This window comes from Falco rusticolus, chromosome 10, assembly GCF_015220075.1.
Source record: "Falco rusticolus isolate bFalRus1 chromosome 10, bFalRus1.pri, whole genome shotgun sequence".
Taxonomy (NCBI): domain Eukaryota; kingdom Metazoa; phylum Chordata; class Aves; order Falconiformes; family Falconidae; genus Falco; species Falco rusticolus.
In genome coordinates, this window is record NC_051196.1 from 37,854,605 (window position 1) to 37,875,986 (window position 21,382).

The 21,382-nt window shown below is 39.1% G+C and overlaps 1 protein-coding gene across 1 annotated transcript in view; it reads right to left on the bottom strand.

Moving 5' to 3' along the window:
• The window catches only part of PHF20 (PHD finger protein 20), a 72,625-nt gene that overhangs the window by 25,979 nt on the left and 25,264 nt on the right, over window positions 1-21,382 (bottom strand). Inside the window, 4 exon segments of the mRNA XM_037401913.1 lie at window positions 116-295; window positions 9,217-9,492; window positions 20,029-20,202; window positions 21,056-21,232. Of these exon segments, the coding sequence (XP_037257810.1) occupies window positions 116-295; window positions 9,217-9,492; window positions 20,029-20,202; window positions 21,056-21,232 (807 nt within the window).

Sequence of the window (21,382 nt, forward strand, 5' to 3'; positions counted from 1 at the left end):
TTAAAGGTGGCATACAGAATACCTTTCTATCAATATTATTAATTCCTTACAGTGCTTAAAACTTTCCAAGACTTCTCCAAGTTTAACTTTTTCACATTAAACTAAATAAGCATACCATTTTCAACTCTTTCTTTTTCTTGAGGCTTCCGCAGTGATCTTGCTATGTGGTTCTTGGTTTGTTTTCTAACAGAATGTCGGTGACTATTTAATACACTTACAGGAGTTGAAGTTCTTCTCTTTTCTATTTTTTCATCTCTATATGGGGTACTCCTTAGGGCTATGTGTAGAGGAGTATCTACAAAGAGATAAATAAAGACGAAGTCCAAGCTTTAAATACTTTCAAAATGTAAGTCTACTCCACCAGCAGCAGTTCTGGTAGTCCATGTGGAATGTTTTAGATCAGATGCTCTGCTCAGCTCACAATCCTAGCAACTTAACCTTGTAAAAGCTTTTAAACTGAAGCCAATTTAAAGGCTAAACCTGTAGTGCTGCTATTGGGTTTGGGGTTTTTTTGTTTGGTTTTGTGGGTTGTTTGTTTGGTTTTTTTTCCCAAAAAGTAAACAGTGGATGCAAAGGTATTCCTCAAAGCTTGGTTCTTCCAGAAATACTGTGGCTTTGAAGAAAGATGGAAAGAGAAGCAGTTCAGTTTGGCAGAGATATGGGTCAGATAAATTTTACTATTATTTTCTTTAAGCAATCGGGGGGGGCTATTGATTTAATTAGAGGAACCACTTGGCCTCTTCTCAAAAGTGTGCTTTGTAATGAGGCATATAAAAGTGCCGCAGAGAAGCTCTGCACATCTAAGGAAGGGCAGTTTCCAAGTATCACTGAAAGTAAGTGTTTCAACTGAGGGCGAGACTCAAGAATTTAGGATCGCTACCTAAAATTCATAAAAATCATGAGATATAGATATAAATTCATCTGAGATTCCATTTACTATTTCAGTCCAGTCAAATAGTTCTCATCTTCCTAGCCACACCTAAGAAGTCCTATTGAAAATTTCCTGGACATGGTAAGACAGGTGAAGTTGATAAAGGCTAAGGCATCTAGGACAGCCAGACTAAACGAGACAAGTACATTGCCATTTTGGCGTATGACATCAAGTATCTTGGCCAATCAGACCCAGCAGCCAAAAGTAACAGCTTGCTGACTTTAGTCAAGAATGTTTCATTCTATCATCATAAGCATCTCAGAAGTTCAGCCGCTATGAAAGGCAACCTCCTTCTTGTCTGAAGACTTACATGCCAGCTGGATTTTCACTTGGACACCTCTAAATAATTGTAATACCTGAAAATGAGTGAAAACAGAAGGAAGAGAGTCCAAGAGAGCATACTTAGGAAAAGAAATATTATAAAGTACTCTGCCCTGACTGACATTTCAAGCTGAAGCTATAACAAGGCACATTAAGACCTGTCATTACGGAGCTTTCAGAATCAAGTGGATCTCTTCATGCAAAAGAAACTCCAAGATCAAAAAAATTTGAAGGCCATCAGATGACTTTTCCCCTGGTCCTCTCACTACAAAGTTGCATTTGAACTTGAAGAAGGAAAAAATAAAAATAGGAGCCATTCGTAACTTTCTGTAACCAAATAATTACCTTCTAGTCACCTGCCACAGTACTTTACAGCAGCCACAAGACAGGAATTAAACCAACCCCCAAATTTCCACACAAGCCTGTCTCAAAAAGTACCTTTTATCCATTCAGGCAACTCACTGTTGCCTTTCCCTGGGTACTCATTTATCTCAAGAGCTGGAAGATTGTAGAAAGTAGCATGTTTTGCCCATGAAGAATTACCAAAACCAGAAGATACTCCTTGATAAGATACTTCAGTATGCAAAAGTATCAAAACCAGAAAATGCTCCTTGATAACGTAAACACATACTGCACTATGGCCTTACATTTTCAAATTCTCATCTTGCAGAAAAAGCATAAAGACAGGTTTTTTGTTTGAGTGTGGTTTTTTGTTAGTTTTTTAATATAGGTCTATTTTTGTCTAACTCCCTGCTAAGAGAATTTGCTCATCTGAGGACTACTGGGTTGAACAAGACAGCATCAGTTCAGACAGACAAGACTTCTTCCCCACGGTACACAGTAAATGAAAAATAAAATTAAGGTACTTTCATATCCCGTTTAGGAACACCATACCCTAACCAACTTTCTGAAATGCAATCTGTTTTAGCAGTACAGGGTGATAATTTATGTAAACAAGCCTTCCTTGAGCTTTCCTGATTGTCTACCATTCTGCATTAACTTCTAAAATTATTTACAGAAAATCAAAACTACAATACAAAAATCTATACAAATCAGACAACCTTCATTTAAGCCTCCTAACTTGCCCCTCTCCCAACAGCTAACTAAGTTCATCAATTAGCATTTGAAGCACCCCACAGCCACCCTCCATCCCACCAGCCTTTCAAAGAGCCCAAAGCATGTGGTCTTCCTGTGGGCTGAGAGCTGTGCACACATACAGGGTTTTTTTCCCCAAGAGTATTTTGTGTCCATTAAGTTTTTTTAGCTTTGCAAGACTGATTTTTTAAAGAGACGTTCACCAAGAATATGTTTTATCTTTTACGACACAAAGGTTAATACATTTCTGTAAGATTTTTGAGCCACCAGTAACACTGTCCTAGAGAATTTAAAGGGTACTCTTATACACCAGATGTATTTTTCTTCAATAACGGACACAAAAAAATAGTTATCAACAAGTATGTTAAGCTTTGAAACATCTTTTGTTCTATTAATAGAAATGTGCAGAGGGCCTGTGAGGTCTTTGAGCTCTCAAATGAATTTAAACTCAACTCTTAAAATGTAAGAAGAAGATGAGATTAAGAAACTGGGAAGTTATCCTAAACTTTTGATGTGTTGAAACTTGTGCCATGAAGACCCAAACTTTTAAGCCTTCCACATTTGGCATCCTGTTTCCTCTCACTACAGCATTTTCAAGTATAATTCAGACAGGGCAACATAAAATTGCCAAGAGAACAAAGAGCAATACCACAACCACGAACCTGTATTGAGGCATATGCCTTTGCAACTTGCACGTTCCCGAAGTGTCAGACTTTCGGTGTTAGCACCACCTACCGTGTGCCACGTGCTTTCATCCTCCTGACTGCCTGAGCCAACCTTCACTGAAGAACACTTCCTACCGCTCTGCCTCCTCCCAACGTCAGAACTCCTGATCTGCACTTTCAAGACCGACCAACACAGAGTGCACAATGCACTGTATTTACGTAAGCAACACCTTCAACTTTTGTTAGTGCTATAACTATCTTTTCTTGCAAGTTAATTCTCCACATAAGCACTCTACTACCAGGCAACAAGATGACTATCACAAGTCTGTAGTGAACAGCAGCACTATGCTCATATAGATCTGATCAGGAAGTGCACAGGAAACTCCTAGGCATTTCCTAAAGCTGTCTATACAGGTCCCATGAAGACAATGTGCACTTGCCTTGGAGATATCCTGAGGGACACAGGTGGCACCTAAGCTACAACTTCCACACATTCCTGATTATTACAACTAAAAAATCAAAACAGGTATTAGTGCCTTTTAATACCTCTATGATACAGAATATCATTAATCATCATTAGAGTTACACAATTCTCTACAAACAGATGACAAAAGCCCTCCTGACCCCCAGGGCAGCAAACAGTTTCACTGTTGTTGAACAGTGACGGTGTAACTAAGCACCAGCAGAATTAATTTCTAGCTCATATGACACTAAATATCACTAACAGGAACAAGAAATATGTTCATAAAAACTGGAGATGCAGATGGCTGCTGGTTAACTTCCCACAGCCTTCTTCTAAACAGTTCTTTCAGTCCTCCTCTAAGCCTGGGAGAAGCATCCTTTCCCATATAAAAGAGCTGACCCAGAAGCAGTGAAGGATCTTAGAAACTAACAGATACAGACTTGAGAGATGAAACCACCTCAACCATGCAGAAGCCATGACAGAGCCTTAAGAGAACTTATACCTAAACACATCCAAGACTCCATGACAGACAATAGCTTTCTGCCCAACAGAACATAAAAGATATCAGACCCAGTTAAGATGACAATTCAGCCTTCACAGAAGCAGAGACTGAATTCCCCAAGCGTATGTGAATGAGACAATATCCACCACCCACAGCTGTGAGATCATTTGCTGACAATATCCATGGATATGTTCAAGAACTGAAAGGCCACATATCATCTTGACTTATAGCTGAAGTATTTCACACAGCCATCCTCCACAAACAAAATGCAGTATTCTTGAGGATAAGCCCCAGAGGGGATCAGAATTCCACAGAACCCAGAGGACATTAATGTAGATCTCCACCTACTACAAGAAGAAACCCTGTGTTTGTAGGTCACCCACGCGCATCCCACTGCCTAGCAAAGAGGCACCCATCAGCCAACATTCAGATGAAACAGGAAAGGCCCCAAAGGATCCCCTGAAATCACTAAGCCACATGCCAGGAGTTCACATATTAACACCTATTCATTGACAACTGGATGCCTTAGATGTTCAAGCTGTCAAAGCAAGTTGTGCCAGCCTACTCCTATACATGTACGGTTAGGATCTCATCAGTAACACAAGTCAAGACCCCTTTTTTTCTTCACATGTTGTTCCTGAACATTAAGACACACATGCAGTAACAGGACCTACCTGTAACTAACTTTGAGTAGGCAGGAGTTTTACATGAGTTAATGTACAAAATTGAAGCCTATTTACAACATGCCTTTTTCTTTTTTCTTTGAGCACTTTTATGGACCCCTCAGTAGGAACAGATTTTCTGCAGTCTCTGAACTGTAAGTCCACAGGCCTGTTGCCTTCTCTTTTTCCTCAGGTCAAGGGAACAGTAGAGCCAACGACTGCCAGCACTTGCCCAACAGAGGCTGCCATATATACCCACATACCAAACCTGCCGCCTAATACTGCACAGCATTTTAAAGTCTCAGAACCAGGTTTAACTGCCATTAGAGCAAAACTCCTCAGGGGAGCTGACTAATGTCCTAGGAGCATAAGGGTATCAACCTGATTTAAGCCCTGCCAGTATGACAGTTGTGCTAAGGGCAGTATCAAGACCGTCAGCACTACAAAGTGGCCATAGGAGCATTAAGAGTACACCAGTCACCTTAGTCAAGGTTTTGATAGCATTTCCTTGCACACATGTATCAACTGCCCTACTTGTTCACAACTAAAGAGGTTGCAATTTCTTGACAAGTCTTCAGTACCTATCTACCTACCAAGTATAGAGCCTCTCCAAGGTCTGATGTGAGATGCAACAGCCATGCAAGCACTGAAGTCAGGCACAAGCTGACTTTCATATTTCAGAAAATTTGTCCAACGCACCTCCAAATAAAAAGATTTTACTAGAAAATGAAAGTCAACATGTACAGATGTTCAAATTATGAGTTGCAGGTGAAATGAATCTATTTCATGCCTTGCGCCCTTGGAGTGGCCTACATCAGAAAACAACAGACTTTATTAATAACAACTTTTTGCAGGCACTTCACATAAAATAACATAGACAGACATATCCGAAACAAGCACCTTCAGAGAAAGTTATTTACAGTAAGCGTTTGTAGTCCATAAGTCACACTATGGGATGACTTACTTTAGCAGCAAACAGTGTGCAGAAAAAAAAAAGAGAAGGGACCACAAGACAAAAAAAGCGTATCTTAAGGCTAAGATTATGCATATGGACACTGAATGTGGTTCTACTCCTTTTTATTACAGCAATCAAGTTACTAGCTGTCAAAAATTTTAACAGATACTACACCACATTACTTTCCAAGTGATAAATTTGACATCTCAATCTGAACTGTCAAAAGCTTAAGCAACTCTCTCCTGCAAGGCAACCTTTGAGAAGCCATCTGCAGCCTAGGCTCAAAAAGCTTGTTTTAAGCTTATGCATCCATATACATTTGTGCAGGTCTTGATTCTCCTCTTTAACAGAAGGACTGCAGGGTGGCTCTTATAATGCACCTGCAGAAACACAATGTAATCTAAGAGCTGAGAGCAGAAAATGCCTGCATCTCCTTATTCCAGGGGGACGCAAATGAACTGCATTATTCTCTACAGGGAAAATTCTTTCAGTAAAGACCAAACAGCATTGTAACTCAGAGACAAGCACTGTAACACATGGCTGGGGGAGAAGCTGTTCATCATAATGATGTCATAATATTTCCTGATTAATTAAAGACAAAAGGTATTGCCTGAATGTATCCAGTAGCCATTTTTAAGTCCGAGTCATTCTGTTCAGAGTAGTAAGGTGTATCTAAAATACAGGCTAGGCAACGGTAGTTCCTCCCCCCTCTGTTCAATGAAGAGCGACCTACAGATTTAGAGAGGTATCTGTCAAGCTTGCCACTGCAAAGGTACAACGCTTCTTAAGGAAAAGGGAAGGACAGGGCACATCAGTCCCACGTTAACCTTCCAGCTCACTCATGTTTTGAAGCCAATGCCAAAGTGGCACAATTACATTTCAGATGCTGAAATTTCCAGGTCTCCAGTTTAGTGCAAAGGAATTATACTTAAATGCTTACATCCATCTTCTTTCTTATGTGTCAAAATTCTAGTTTTGAGCACTACAAGGGAAAGGTTTTGCTACTGTCCTGAATATTGCATAACTTCCTAGAACTTTAGGAACAGTAAGTATTTTCACTTCAAGTCTAGCCTGTTCCACCCCTACAATTTATTTGAATTTAATGTGTGGCAGAAACAGTAAGGAGTCCCAGAACTCTGAAATAAAACTTGTGAGACAAGGACTTAAGTATGAAAGCTTGTAAAGCAAGAATTATTCCACAAGCTTTGAGATAAGACTCATGATTTCTGAAATCTGTTAGAAATTAAATCTGTTTAAAAAGTGCCTTTTCTTAAGCACTAAACCCTATCTAATATAGGGAAGTATAAGGGGAAAAAGGACATTTGTACCAAAAGGTAAAATAGTAAAATGATTGAAATATATTCACGTTGAACAGAAGAACTTTTGCTCGCACAACAATTGTGAAAACAAAAACTAAACCCACCATGTACCATATTTAATTGTGTATTCAAAAGCCTTTACCCCCACTAAGCAGTACATCCTGAAAAAACTTCTTAAAAAAAAGTGATATAAGGTGTTCAGTAGAAATGGAGAAAGTCTTGTTTAAGCAGGCTATCTTTCTATACATGCCATTAAGAACAGAAGAGATGTGCGCAAATACAGGAGAAAAGAAAAAAAAAATGCAACAGTATGAGCTCATAAACCCCTTTAACTCTAGAATGTGTGGTACCCCCACAAGAGTTACAAGACTTAAGAACACACGGAGTTAAAACCCAAATGGCACTACATCAGACACGATATAACTGATATATGACAACATTACTTTTTCTCATCAAGAAAAACCTTACTGTAGCTCCACAATAGCAGGCTTTGACAGTGAAGGTGACTTGAAAACTTTACGGTCTGCCTTCCACTTTGATGCACTGTTCAACAGCTGTCAGCACAACCCCAAGGCTATTTGCAGGGATATGCTATGAAGTACATCATCGAAACAATCCAGGCTAAGAGTATCCATCCACAAATGGGGAATCAAAGGGGTGGGAGCTTAAAATAAGCAAATATGGTTACAACTCAACACCATAAAAAAAAAGAATCACCTGCTAGTGTAGCCAAGATGATGACATCAAACCAACAGCGTGCACTTGGGGAAAAGGATAAATGAAAGGGTCAAGATCTTGAGTCACTGATCAGTTCAATCAAGACAATCACAGGAAAACTTCTCAAACAGAAATAGTTATGCAGTTACAGAAAGCAGAAGAGAAGTCCATTTACAGAAAAGCACGACATAGAAAAAGTCTATTTTGATGACTGTGCAGTTGTTAGCAGCCATTCTTCATAAAGCACTTGTCTCCAGCGCGTTTGTCAAGGCAGTGCTTGGGCTTCCTTTAAGCTGCATGCAAAGTATAATACACACAAATTGGCACATCCTAACACAGTTAAAAAAACCCCTTCCTCTACCTAAATAATGCAAAGGTGTAGGATTTCAAGTTACAGAAGAATTTGAGGTGTAGAGGTTTACAAGTAGTAGCAGTATGTTAAAGTACACTTCTTGTGTTAAGAACAGGTAGTAGCACCTCAAATGAGGAAACCTTTGCTGGGCATATTAGGAAAAGCAGACATGAAGTAAATTAAGGCTAGATATATTCTGCTGTAGCAAGCTGTAGCTCAGTGAACAACTTGCAAGACTTTCAAATTCTTAAACAGAGTACTAATGAAAGATCAAAGACAAAAAACACCAGAGAATTCAGAAAAAAGACAGATTTTATAAAACAGGCTCAGACATGAGAGATGACAATTTTTATGGACCTGCAGTACAACGAGAAGTCAGTCCACAAGAACAAAGATTGGATAGGTTCTCAACAACGCTGCAATTCACAGCTAGACCTAGATTGTCACTCTGATGTTATGCAAGACACAAGGAAGAAAGCACTTCAGAGAACGAGAGGGTGAAGCAGAAGTTAACATCATTCTGAAGACTGCAAAGCAGTTATAACTTAGGCATTGATTTTTCCTAACCATTAAGTTTTCATTCCTTTCAACTACCCATCAGTTGCATGAGGATCTTCTTCAAGTATAGCTGTACCAACTGCATTTGTTAAATACTACAACTTTTTTTCCCCACAGGTCAGAGTAAATACTGCAGAAACTGGTACTGGATTTCTAGCCAAGTATACTCTTGAAGTCAAGATCATGAAACGTAAAGACCATGTAAGAAACAGGAGAGAACTGAAGTTACCCAGAATGTTCCCTTAATAAACAAAAGTCTTTGAACACTAATTTAGGTACTTGTCAAATTAGTGTTGTCCAGGGGAAGCAAAAAAAAAATAAGGGGGGGGGCACGCGCGCGGCAGCACCAGTGGGGAGACTCAAACTCAGGGAATCGTCGTTCTGAAAAAAAGAACAGAAGTTTAATACTCAAGTGGGCTGTTACAAAGGAATAAGAGAAGCTGCATAGTTTGTTCATTACAGAACATTATCTGTATTTCTGGATGAGGGAATTTCTTCAGTTCTACCTTCTCTAAAAGGTCATGCTTACACATATTACGCTGCTTCTCCACAAAGAAATATGCTAAGATGGAGCTCTAAAGAGACTCCTTCAACCCAAAAGAAAATAAATTTCTGCTTCCCTGTTTGTCCTGCCTGCTGCTGTTTAAAAAAAGGAAGAGATCAGCAACATACTTACACAATGACCCAGCTGTCCGTCCTCTCTTTGACCTTTCTTGATTAGCTTTTTCAGAAGCCAAAGCAGCTCTGGTTTGAATATTTCTCTTTACACTGTTCTGCTGTGATTCTGCAGCCTTCTCCACTCCATGAAAGTATTTCATGTGATAATGCAATAACTTGGCTTTGCGGAAGGATTTTGAACAGTCCAAGAACTTGCATCTAAACTTGTGATCTTGATCAACAGTTGCAGCTTTTTTTGATGCAAGAAAATCTGTTCTCCTATAAGGTTTTGTTACTGTAAGAACAAAACAGATAAATTCCCCCATGCATTTGCTATATTTATCAAATGGTTTCCTAAACTTAAAACAACAAAAGTTAAGAAATGGGCACGCATTCAAACATGTTAGCTATGAAATGCTAAAAATAAAATTTCAATGCTGTATCTGCCTTTAAGATCAATAGCTTTTAAGGGAAAATTCTGCCCTACTGTGCTGTTAAAAAACAGTTGTCATGATAGCCGTGGTTTTATGAATGAGTTGTTAGAAAATGGCATTTTGCTTCCATGAGTCCCTTTACCCAACAGCTAGTATCACTGTACATAGTGCTACTACAGATAACAGACTGAATTACAAAGATGGTGTATTTTACCCAGAACACTGAATATTACATTGTATCAAGTATTTATTTAATTGTTTATAACTGTTCACATCTTTGGTGAAAGCACTTTCCAAGAAAAACAGTCCTCCTTTGCTTGTAACTAATTTGCTACCTGCTTTCTGGATGCCTTGTCCTACCACCAAAGTCTGGTTACTTCCAAGAACAACAGAAACAGTATGTCAGAACTACATTTCAAGTAGCAACACAAGAATGAATGACTAAGCAAAAGCAATATTGCTTGCATCTGTTACAAAATCTCTTCTACAAACTCTAGTTAATTAGTTAATTTCTCAAAAAAAAAAGGAAAGTCTTCAGACTCAAACAGAAGAACATTGGAAGGCATCTGTTCTAGAGCGCTGCTGCGCAACCCAGGGCTATACCTAAGCTTGACCTAGTAAATTCCTGTTTATTCTTTGAGCATTTCAGAAAACTTATTTCATGTTTTTGCTAAGAAATGAACAGAAGAACACTGAACTGAGGAGTAAATCATCACTATCACCAGTGTCTGTACCCAACACGACAGAGGAGAGGTAGAAAATTGGAAACACACAGAAATATAAGAGAGATCCAGGCAATTATCCATCACCAATACACACAGAGCATCAAAAAATCCCTCGCCAATGAGGGCAATGGAAAGGAAAGGTCATTTTTACAAAAGACCTTCCAAATATTATTTTTCCCTTTGTTTTGCCAGTACTGAAGTATTATTTCCATATTTACAAGTATTTTCAAGCTTGGGAGTATTAAGAAAGAAGAACTGGTTAAAGCTAAGACCCAGACATAGCAGCAGTGATGCAGAATTGAAGGTATGCAGCACATGAATGAAAATTAAGAAATTATTAGAAGTAGCTGAAAAAAAAAAAAACCCACACAGAAGAATCCAGACACATTACAATTAAGAGTAAGTGCAGAAAGAGTAAGGCTTCCCATAAGTGCACATATGTAGGAACACACTGAATGAGAGTGTTAGAGGTAGTCTCAAAATTATCTTAGTATAAGAACACAGAACAGCTTGTTCAGAAGTTTTTAGTATATAGCAATAAAAATGCTGAGTGTTACTGAGCTGCACACTTAAAGGATATGTCACAGTGAAAAAAAGAGTGTGCTTGAGATACAGCTATCTAGGATGCTAAGTACAGTTATGACAAAGAAACAAAACTCAAAGTCATTCATAGAGAAAAAACAAGTAATGGTATTATGGAGATTGATGTACACTGAAGCATTAAGACTCCATACGCATATCAGACTGGTCAAAAGAAACAATATTCAGTTAATTTTTGAGAAGAAAATAGTGAAAATGAAGACACTGCTTTTGGGTGTTTCACAAAGGTAACAACAAGGAGAGACAAAGACATTTTGGCATAGCCATATTAAGAACGTGCTGACAGGGATGGTAATAAAATTGCAACAAATCCAGACAACTGGATCATACTTACAGAATGACAAAGTTTGTAACACCAAACTGAAATATACTGTACACCAGGCAAAAGTTGGATTCGTAATGAAAAAATATTTCAGGAACAGTCAGTGAAATGACCTGTGTATTTAGTGAAAGCAAGTCCACAAAGGTTCTCTTGACTGTAAAGCTCAAAACCGGAATTCAGGACAATGAAAGAGAACTTGTTTCTATTAAATAACTAACATGAAGATAATAAAACTAACACAGCACAAGTGGGTAACAGTCTGAAGATTTGGCCAAAAAAATTTCAAATATGACAAGGGAAACTATTATACCATCACACAACTGTCATGAATAAGGTCCTGTATCCAAGCTTGGAGCACTTCCCCTTCACTGAGATGGACAAATTCTGGAGAAGATACAGGGAATGGCTTCTAACTGACCAGATACAAGTTAGAAGTGGAGCACAGGATCACATTAGTTGAAGTTAAGGAACAGTAGTAACAAAGACATTGGTGGAAGGGAAGGAAAGCAGAAAAAAAACCATACTGCAATGTATGCAGAAGGAAACCACTCTGAGTAATAAAAACAGAGACAATCCCACGTAGTTTGAAACAAAGCTAAAATTATTGCCATCACCACCACATTTGGGGGCATTTTACTTCTTTGCAATCAACACAACAGAACTCCCTGCCACCAAGGCACAGCAGGGAGCTGATGGCCAACTCAACTACCCAGAAGAGCCTCCAAAAGAGCATGTGCTCCCAGCCAAACACTCTAAAGCGGACTTATTACACAAGCAACTAAAGGGGGGGGAACTTCCCACTCCTACACATATATATAATTTCTGCTCACGACACATGGTTCTAAAACTGGCTTCTATGAAGAGAAAGTTCTGCTGTGCTACCTTCAGATTTTCAGACACTTGCCTTTTCAGAGGAGTTTTCATGGCTGTTTTCTCCAAGTACAGAGGAAAGTTAATGACAGACCTGCTACCTGCTGTTTCTTCCATATTTATAACCAAAATAAAAATTTGTCACTTGGCATTCAATTAGCCATTACAATACAAAGCACAGAGACTCAAGGTCAAACAACAGTCTCCTTTAACCTTCACTTCAGAGGAAAAACACCCTTTCAGCACTCAAGTCAGCAACCTGTCTCATTTCTCATTGTGCTGTATTATCCAAGGTTCAAGCTATGGCCACATTCAGCAGAAAGTTTACAGTAAAATGTCACTGTGTGAAGTTTCTGAGATTCCCACCCCACAATTCTTTGTGTCAGTTGACTCCTGCTGGGACAGGAATGCTTGGCAGCAGCACAGTATCTTGACTGAAAAAGGTCTGCAGTCCTGAGGCATCTTCTGCCACACGCTGGTAAACTATCCCAGAAAGGCAACAGTGCCCAAAGCATTTTCCTCCAATTAAAGCTGGTTTTGCTGCAGCTTCTAGCCATTAGATCTTCACACACAACTGCCTGTTAAACTGGTGAGACTTCTAGTTGTCATTTCCTGGTCTCCACAGAAATACTAAGCAAAAATCACATTATCCCTTCACCTGCTGTTAAACTAAAACACATCAATGTGGAAGAGAAAGATAGAGAATGTCTGAAGAGAGATGTATGAGCGGAGGATTGAGAATGTCTGACCTGGCAGGAGATGAGAGTACAGCTGGGTATCGTGAAGGAGAGTAAGATAGATAAACATAGTTATCTAGTAGCAAATAGGTGTCTGCATGCTTGTAGTGATATACAGCTATATAACTGCATGAATGAGCCTGGTGGTACATACAGCTGTGTTGCAGCACTCTCAAAACTAGCCAGCTGCAACAAGGCTTTTACCATCCCATAGCAAGTTAACTTCAGTAAGTAGTTCCCACACCTTGCCCCAGCACAGCCACCAATCCCCCACAAGGTTTCTAAAGGTCATCTACTATCCGTGCTGGTTCTTCATACTCTTCAGGCCAGTCCACCCCGCTTCTTGCCTTTGCTGCGCCCTTCTCCTTAGCTCTCCTCCATCCAGGGCACTCGCTCTCCTCCCTCTGCTTCTTCCAGGTCTCTCTTCATCCAGTGCTCCTCTCCCATCTCCCTTAGAGCCATTTAACTACTCAGCAGTAACCAGCCACAGCTGCACCTTATCCAGTCAGCCAACCCACCACCCCTGAAGCCAGCCCACAGCTGTCTATTATAAATTTCAATTAACCCTTCATTCCTCTATACAGATGGAATTTGTATCCAGGCTCAGAGATATAAATATGAGTTTCTATGTACAATAAAGTGTCTCTAGTTGCACCACAACCTGAGTCCACGCCTTCATACACCACACATCAAGTCTCTCTAGAACATATGTTCTCCAGTGCTTCCATCTGTATTATTTTAAACATTATCTGTTTGTTACCACTAGCTTTCTTGAGCTAACAGTTTTTACACTGTGCTTTGGATCACTTCACACCACTGCGTCAGCCTCCCCATTAATTTACCTATTTCTTTGGTCTTACTTCTTCTGAAATCTTGTGTTTTCTTGTGCTCAAAGGTGTTTCTGTCCATCACTTTAACATGCAAACTCTGTTTCTTCCTTTATTTTCAATAAATTTTGTCTTTCAAGATCTCAGCTGTGAAACAAAGAACATCTTGCCCAATTGCTCTTCTTCAAGTACTTTACCCAAAGACAGCATCCAAGCATTTCCAGCGTGTCCAGAATCCACTCAAGCAGATGCTTGGTGTAATACATACATATGGCATCAATAATCATGGACCACTACATGTTTATGAAGTTGAGGTTTTTGAGCCTGAAACATTACTTGATATTGCAAAAGCTACTCAAGACAGTATTTCATACGATCCCCCACTCACTGTTTCCTCCCTGTGCTGGCACTAAATTTGTAAAAATAAAAACAGTGAAGTCTGTAGTGCACAAAAAGCTTGTAAGCGTGCAATGCCAAGTCTCAACATACCTTTAGAGGGGGCAAGCAGCTGGGTGGATGTGAAGGCTTTACCTGCACTTCGAGGTGTAACTGAAACACTGTGCTCCAGATTGTGGTGTCTGGCTGCAAGGAACTTTTCAGTGAGCAAGGCAGGATGGACTTCTTTACATACTGTATGTTAGGCTTAAAATGACAGTTTATAAAACTACCTTGAAGGAATCAAATCCTACCTAGGTATGCTGCAGGATAAACAGCTGCTCTCTCAAACTGGATGCAGAGATATTATGCTTCTCCTTAACCGAAACCCAAAGCTAAAAGTGACGAGTTAGAAAAATGTGGTAAGTATAAGGCAAATTGAATCCCTGACGTATGTCTATGCAAATAAAAAAGTAACCTTAAGAGCGTTCCAAGAAACACAACACTACAACAAAACAGTGCAAAGCAAAGGCAGCTTAGAGTCAAATCCATTTGTAAGAGTAAAGCCACACAAACAGCTGTACAGTGCTTCAAAGCCTGTTTTCAGATATGAAACAGAGCTTTAACTGGCTGCAGAAGTTTGCCAACAGGCTGTCACTGTTTTTTTGAAAGACAACTTGAAATCCTAATCACCAATTCCGGTCCCTAAACATTAGAGGAGCCAAAAGCCAGAACAGGGTTTTTATCCTTCAGTACATGTAATTAATCAGAAATCTGCTGAAAATTTTAGAGAGAGGATCTTAAGTTTTGACAAGCAATGCTATACTGCCCTTTCAAAACACATTACATACACATTTTAAAACATAACAAGCATATAAACATTCCAAATTGTATTTGCCATTACAAATACCTGCAACTACTACAGATCCTGATTCATCCTCCAATGATGACTAGAAAAACGCTCTTTAAAGAGAGCGCTTTTGTCCTTTGAAATTCTTAATATTCAAATGCTATAAAAACCATGTTCTTCCTATACATCATGCAAGTTAAAAGTAGTACTACCAGGGTGCATTACTCACCCATGCCAAAAAACCAGTAACACAACACACTGAAGAAAATGAAAGCTATCAATTTTGTTTTGTAATGTTTTTCTGCAGTAAGACAATGAATTCCCATCAAGAGACTACAACTAAAGCCTACAGACAGAAAAAGTTAGTACTGGGTTACAATGTTACACTTAACTTCTCATATTTAGAATATGTTTGACCTTAGCTTCCTTGCTGTATTTTGTGCAAATCTTGTATAGAAAAAATACCCCTTTTTTCCACCCACACCATCTACTCTGACAACTGACTACTCTGACTACTTCTCCCCTTTCCAATCCCCAAATCTCTTTAATACACACAGCAGTCTGGGAACATAACAGCTTGACACACAGATTTGGAGAGATACCTGTTCCCATCATAACTACCCACAGAGTAAGTTAACTCAGCTTTCAGCCTCCAACACTAGTTATTTTTAGGACAGCATGCTCAGACTCCAACACACGTGCACTCCCCAGAGCAGGAAGCCACTGGCTATCTTCTGAGATGTTTTCAGATCCCACATTGAGGCGCCTCTGTCAAGCTGCACACACACCCTACTATGAGGTGAAAGCCCAAGTCTTACTGTTCCCTCATCAGGCAGCTCATCGGCACTGCAGTACAGAGGCACAATCCCTCAAGTAAGAATAAAGCAGGTATGGGAAAACACAGATCCAGATCCACTTGTAACTACAGAAGATTTATCCACGATAGGATCTATGGATTTGTAAAAAATCTGCTCTCAAGAAACCACCTGTTTTAATGTCTGTTAAGTACAGAAATACTGATTTCAGGTGACAGTATTTACTCAAGACGACCCTATACAGTTCTTAATCCCCATCCTTAAAGAGTTTTCTCCAATAAAAATACCTGCTTCCTGTATCTGGATGCCCACCTTGCTGAATGTCTAGCATTTCTAATGTTAAATGAGATGGCTTAAATTAAATGAAACAAAATCCATGCTCAGGATTGTGGATTTTCAGGTACCACCCATAGTGCTGAACTTCAGGTCAGAATTCAGTACAAATGCATATTGCTGAATTAACTTTAATCCAGCTCGCTCGAGTACTGACAGAAGTGCCAGTGTCAAGAGCACTCAAGTTATACCAGAGGCTTCAGGCAAGTAAGCGAACCAAGTTATGTTCCCACAGCTTTACCACTTGTATCCCACTAAGCAAGCTCAGGAGAAGGCCACATCCCATACATCACATCAGCGTGACTGACAACACACATGTAGGTATTACACATTCAGCTGGAATTCTCCCCAGTTGAAGCCCAAATTACAAATGCTTAGCAATATATACATAAGACAGACAGAGGGAAGTGGCAGCAACAGCAAGACATCCAAAGGGTTCACAGTTTTTTGAACTCCCCATGTTTCAGTCACACACCAGCATTATACTGGTGTCCTGCCCCATCTACCACCAAAATGAAGCTCCCCAAATGCTGAACACAGAACTGAGACATATTACTTCATAAATTTCAAATGTACAAGCAAATCCCTCTCCCTAGTTCCTCCCTTACAAAACAGAGCATCTCACCCCAACACCTATTAAACAAGCTCAAGGGGATAAAACAAAGACAACCGTAAACTGCATTTGTAATCTGAAACAGAATAAGTATGCAAGTACAGGAAAAACACCTGCTGGTTATTTCAGTTTAACTTAAATCTTTAAATCTACCCATCATTCCCTTGAAGTTTTTTCATGGAAGGAGAAGAGATTTCCCCATCAGCAACAAATACACAAAAAAAGTAACATTTTTACGTGACCAAGTCTGTTCTATTTTCTTTCATAGTCACTAAGAGTGATTTATTTGCTGTAACCTCTAACACGTACTACACATACTGCTGAGAACATACTAGGTCTCACTACATTATAGCCCTAAACTCGAATCCCCAAACTTTTTTTTAAAAGGAAGCCTTCTCTGTAATATGACCATGCAGCTACAACACCCAAGTTCACACACACCAGTAAAGATTTTTAACACATCTTTGATTTCACAGTTACTTGAAACTAAAACATTGCAAAACATCCTGAAAAGCTTTGCACCCCAAATGAGTATTTAAGTTGGAAAAGTAGATGACCCTGCAGGAGGCATTTTTTAATAGTATTTGACCACTAACCTCAAAGCTTTGTGATTATACATATTACAGTACAAAGTAAAAACTTCTTTATTTTTCAAAATATTCTGTGACTACTTCTGGATTATTTTATGAAGTTAATTGCAACAAATATCTTCTTAATACTGCATTAACTGTTTGGAGAACATCTGTAATAATTAACACAGTTTTTCTATACTTATAGTACAGTGTGTTCTTTCAAAAAGCCAAGATTTACCTTCTCTGAATTCTCAGACCTTGCCAAAATTGGGGTTTGTCAATCTGTAGTTCACCAAGTACCTCCAAGAGATAAATGTCACCTTGAAAATACTACACTTGAAACTGAGTATTTGCAGGAATTTACAAAATAAAAGGCTAAATGGTTGTCAGCTAAAACACATGCTTCAAGAAGTGCAGTATATTTATCATGCAGAATCACTCAAGTTAAAACGCTTTTTATCATACTGTTCTCCTACATAAAGCATGTCCAAAAGGTGACTATAGCCACTGTAGTGGAAAGTTTTGCCATATATTCTATCAAATAGTTTGACAGAATCTGAAAAGCACATATTTTCAGACATACTAAAAATTCTTTCAATTTTCAAAACTGCTACGATCTTCTGTCTCTCTTAGAAGAGCTGTCTCTTAACGTGCAAGTCCTTCTTCTTAAACTTCAACTTAAAGCAGTTCAGTTCACTGCACCTGTTTGGAGCCATGCTTGTACCTGCACACCTTCTCACGTGCTTAAGACTGGAGTCACAACAGCCATTACTCTCTGACTGCCCGAAGCAGAAGATTCCCAACAGGACCAAGAAGCATCACTATTTTCTAGCATTTCGTCACACTCCCCGTGACACGAATGTCTGCAGTCTTTCTATTAAGAACTCCAGGGACATCCTTCAGAGATCCAATGAAGGAGGAAAAAAATTAATGCTCCTTTACTGCTATAGCAGCCAGACCCTCCTGCAATCCACAAAAGCTACTCCAGGGTGATAATCTGAACAAGACATGGCTGTTCATCTTAACAAAATTACATTCAAGGATGCCTGTTCAGTTTCAAGAGCACCTTGCAGGAAAACTTTAAATTCCAAAGGGAAGAGCTACAAAGCACAGCATCAGCTAACATTGCTGGTGCTGCACACTTCTAATAGGGTACCAGTTTAGCTAACCTGGCCAGCAGACTATTACAGCACTACCTGACAAGCACTTGTGAGGGGCTTCACCAGTTGTTAGCACATGACCTTAAAGAAACCAGTGATATTACACTGCAATTACTCAGAGGAAGTATTCAACTTAAAACGTAAATTCAATTTGTTGTATCTGCCACAAGAAAAGGAAGAACAAATTAATAGCTACTGGAAGTAGCAAAACTTTTTACATCCTTTCTTTGCTTCAGAGATTTGCATGAAGGCTGTAAACAGCTCATGTACTTGGAGCTAATACAGACAGTAATGGCATTTCCTTGGTATCAGAGATATTAATGACCTGTTCAGGTACAAGCAAACAGTGGTTTTGCCTTCATGAGCCAAAGTAAGCGCCAACCCATCAGTTTAAAAAAAAAGTGTTAAACCCAAAAGTACTTCACTGACTGAAAAGGTCACACCAGCCTGACTAGCAAAAAAACTGCAACCACTCTGCATGGTCTGAACTCACTGCCAGAACAGGGGGAAGGAAAGGCATGGCCCCAACAGACATCAATTGAAGACTATGGATACACCATAGTCAGAATACAGGTGGATATATCATCAGCCTGGTTAGGAAGGAGAGCAAGATCAGGAGTGCTCTAATTTTTAAATAGCAAAAGACAATTCACACGTCAAACCTGAGCAAATGCAAAGAGATAAATTCCTTCGTGCACTGAAGGCGTACATCAGTGGCAAAGGGAGAGGACAGTTCATTTGTACAGTTATACCAGTGGATAAAAGAGGACATAAGCAAGCAGGAGGGTAGATCTGGAATAACCAATAATCAGAATGAAAGCTAGCACATAAAGATTACTCTAGCAATGCTGAGCAACTGTAAGTCCCTCTAAATGCTCTGTTCCACTTAAAATTAAGCTTCTTTGATAGAGCATAAACTAGGGAATTCATAGTTCCAAGTATCTGCAGTTAAGTGGGGAAACAAGTATTGAAGTTACAAGAAATAACCACAGGACAGCACTGTGTTTTGGAGTAGTCTACAATCCATATAGGAAGTTTGAAAAAGGCAAGTACACTCCCCAGCTAAGAGAAGACAGACCATATATGTTATTAAGACAGACACTGAAATGTTTGAACTATTTCATGAATCTGCACTAAAACCTCTTAATAGTCTAGGGCTTAAGTACAACAGAAGCCAAAACGTAAGAATATAGAGAAGAAATGCACAATCAGGATTCCCAAACATCAATGCTACCACATACAAGCAGCACAGAAATGACAAAACAATGACCTTTTAACATGTTAGTCCAACTTAATCTAGAATTACAAACATTAAATTATAATCTGAAAACAAGTATTTGTTAATTTCAACATTCACATGCCAAATATATTACATCCAGTCATTTAGAAATTATGATTTCTACTTTTTGGAAGACTGCCATCCATCTCCAAAGCATAAGATCAAAACTGAGCCCATAATGAATATAAATAAGCATTTTCCATTGTGGTTAACATTGCAAGAATGCAGAATTTTTGTTAGTGACACTTGTGCAAGCATGCAATACCAAGCATCAGATGCCTGAACACATCAATAATAAATAAGAAATCAAAAAATGAACCTGTATCAACAGAAGGTTCTTGAGTCCTGACAGTAACAGAGGAAGACTCTGTGTCTTCAACTTTTTCTTCCTGTAAACGGGCATCTGTACCGAGTGCTGCGCTATGTGATGTGCTTCCAGGAGATCCTTGTTCACTGAAACTTTGGTCAGATTCAACAGGAATTTCTAACTGGACTAGAATGGAGGAAAAAAATTTTGTTTGAGTAAAATGCACACAAGAGCGTATTCCAAAACAATGATGTGTGTTCATCACATTATAATGAAGGGGAAAAAAAAAAAAAAAAATATCAATTTGTGCTCAGACTGCTTGCTGTTGTATTAACAAAGAATTAAGGTTTTGTAACACAGCTACTTGTAGCAACCCTCTAAATTTAGACCTGCTTAGAAACACACAGGCTGCTAACCCTACAGCCTAAAATAGCACAGGTCTCCTCAAGCCACTACCATAGCTCACCCTGAAAGGGAAATGCAGTGAAGCACAGAGCAGAAAAAGGGAGCATTATCTCCACACAGTCTAAGAATAAAAGCATCCCATTTGATGTTTTCAGTGTTCAACTAAACTTTCAAGGTTAGTATTTGGGTTACGCCTTCAATCTAAAAGCATTAAAACTTTGTAACTACCTCATTTTCATAAGCATAACCTGCAACTCCTAAAAAACCCAAAAAACCAACAAACCACCCCAAAACAAACAACCCACACAAAAAAAACCAATGACAGTATTTCCTTTAAGTTATTTTACAGCCTGTGGAGCTCTCCTTTTGCAACCCTAGTTACCCCTCTACTGGAAAAGCTCCCACCCATGCAAGGGAAATGCTAAGGTTACTGATGAAGGAGGAATCAAAAGCAAAAGGCAATCAGGGCAGCAAAGAGAGAGAAACTTGCCTTGAGTTTTCTCTGCACTGCTGATGAAATCAGGTTTTAATAGCACATATACAGCCTACATGTTATGCAAGTAAAAATACAGTGTTTGCAACAAGTAGACTGCCATGCTACCACAAGTCCAGAGTATATCAGGAAGCTGCTTACCCTTTTCAGATTCCTTTTGGTTAGATGTCACATCTTTCCAATGTTGAACTTCTGTCGAAGTTGTGACATGATCTGCATTTAAAATCTCATGGCTAATACTAGATGAGAGCCTTGAAGATCGTCTCCTGATCTGGTCTCTTTCAAGGTTACCTGAAGAATTCTTCAATTTTTCCTGAGCTGGAATAGACAAATCTAATGGTACCATGCAGTTACAAGATTACAAATAGCTTAAAAGCAAGCTTTAAAGATTTCCCCTCCCAGTAGCAGTTTGAAAGTCTGGGGGTTTTTTTAAGGACTGAGGTTAACAGCAAAAGCTAAGCAGCCCTG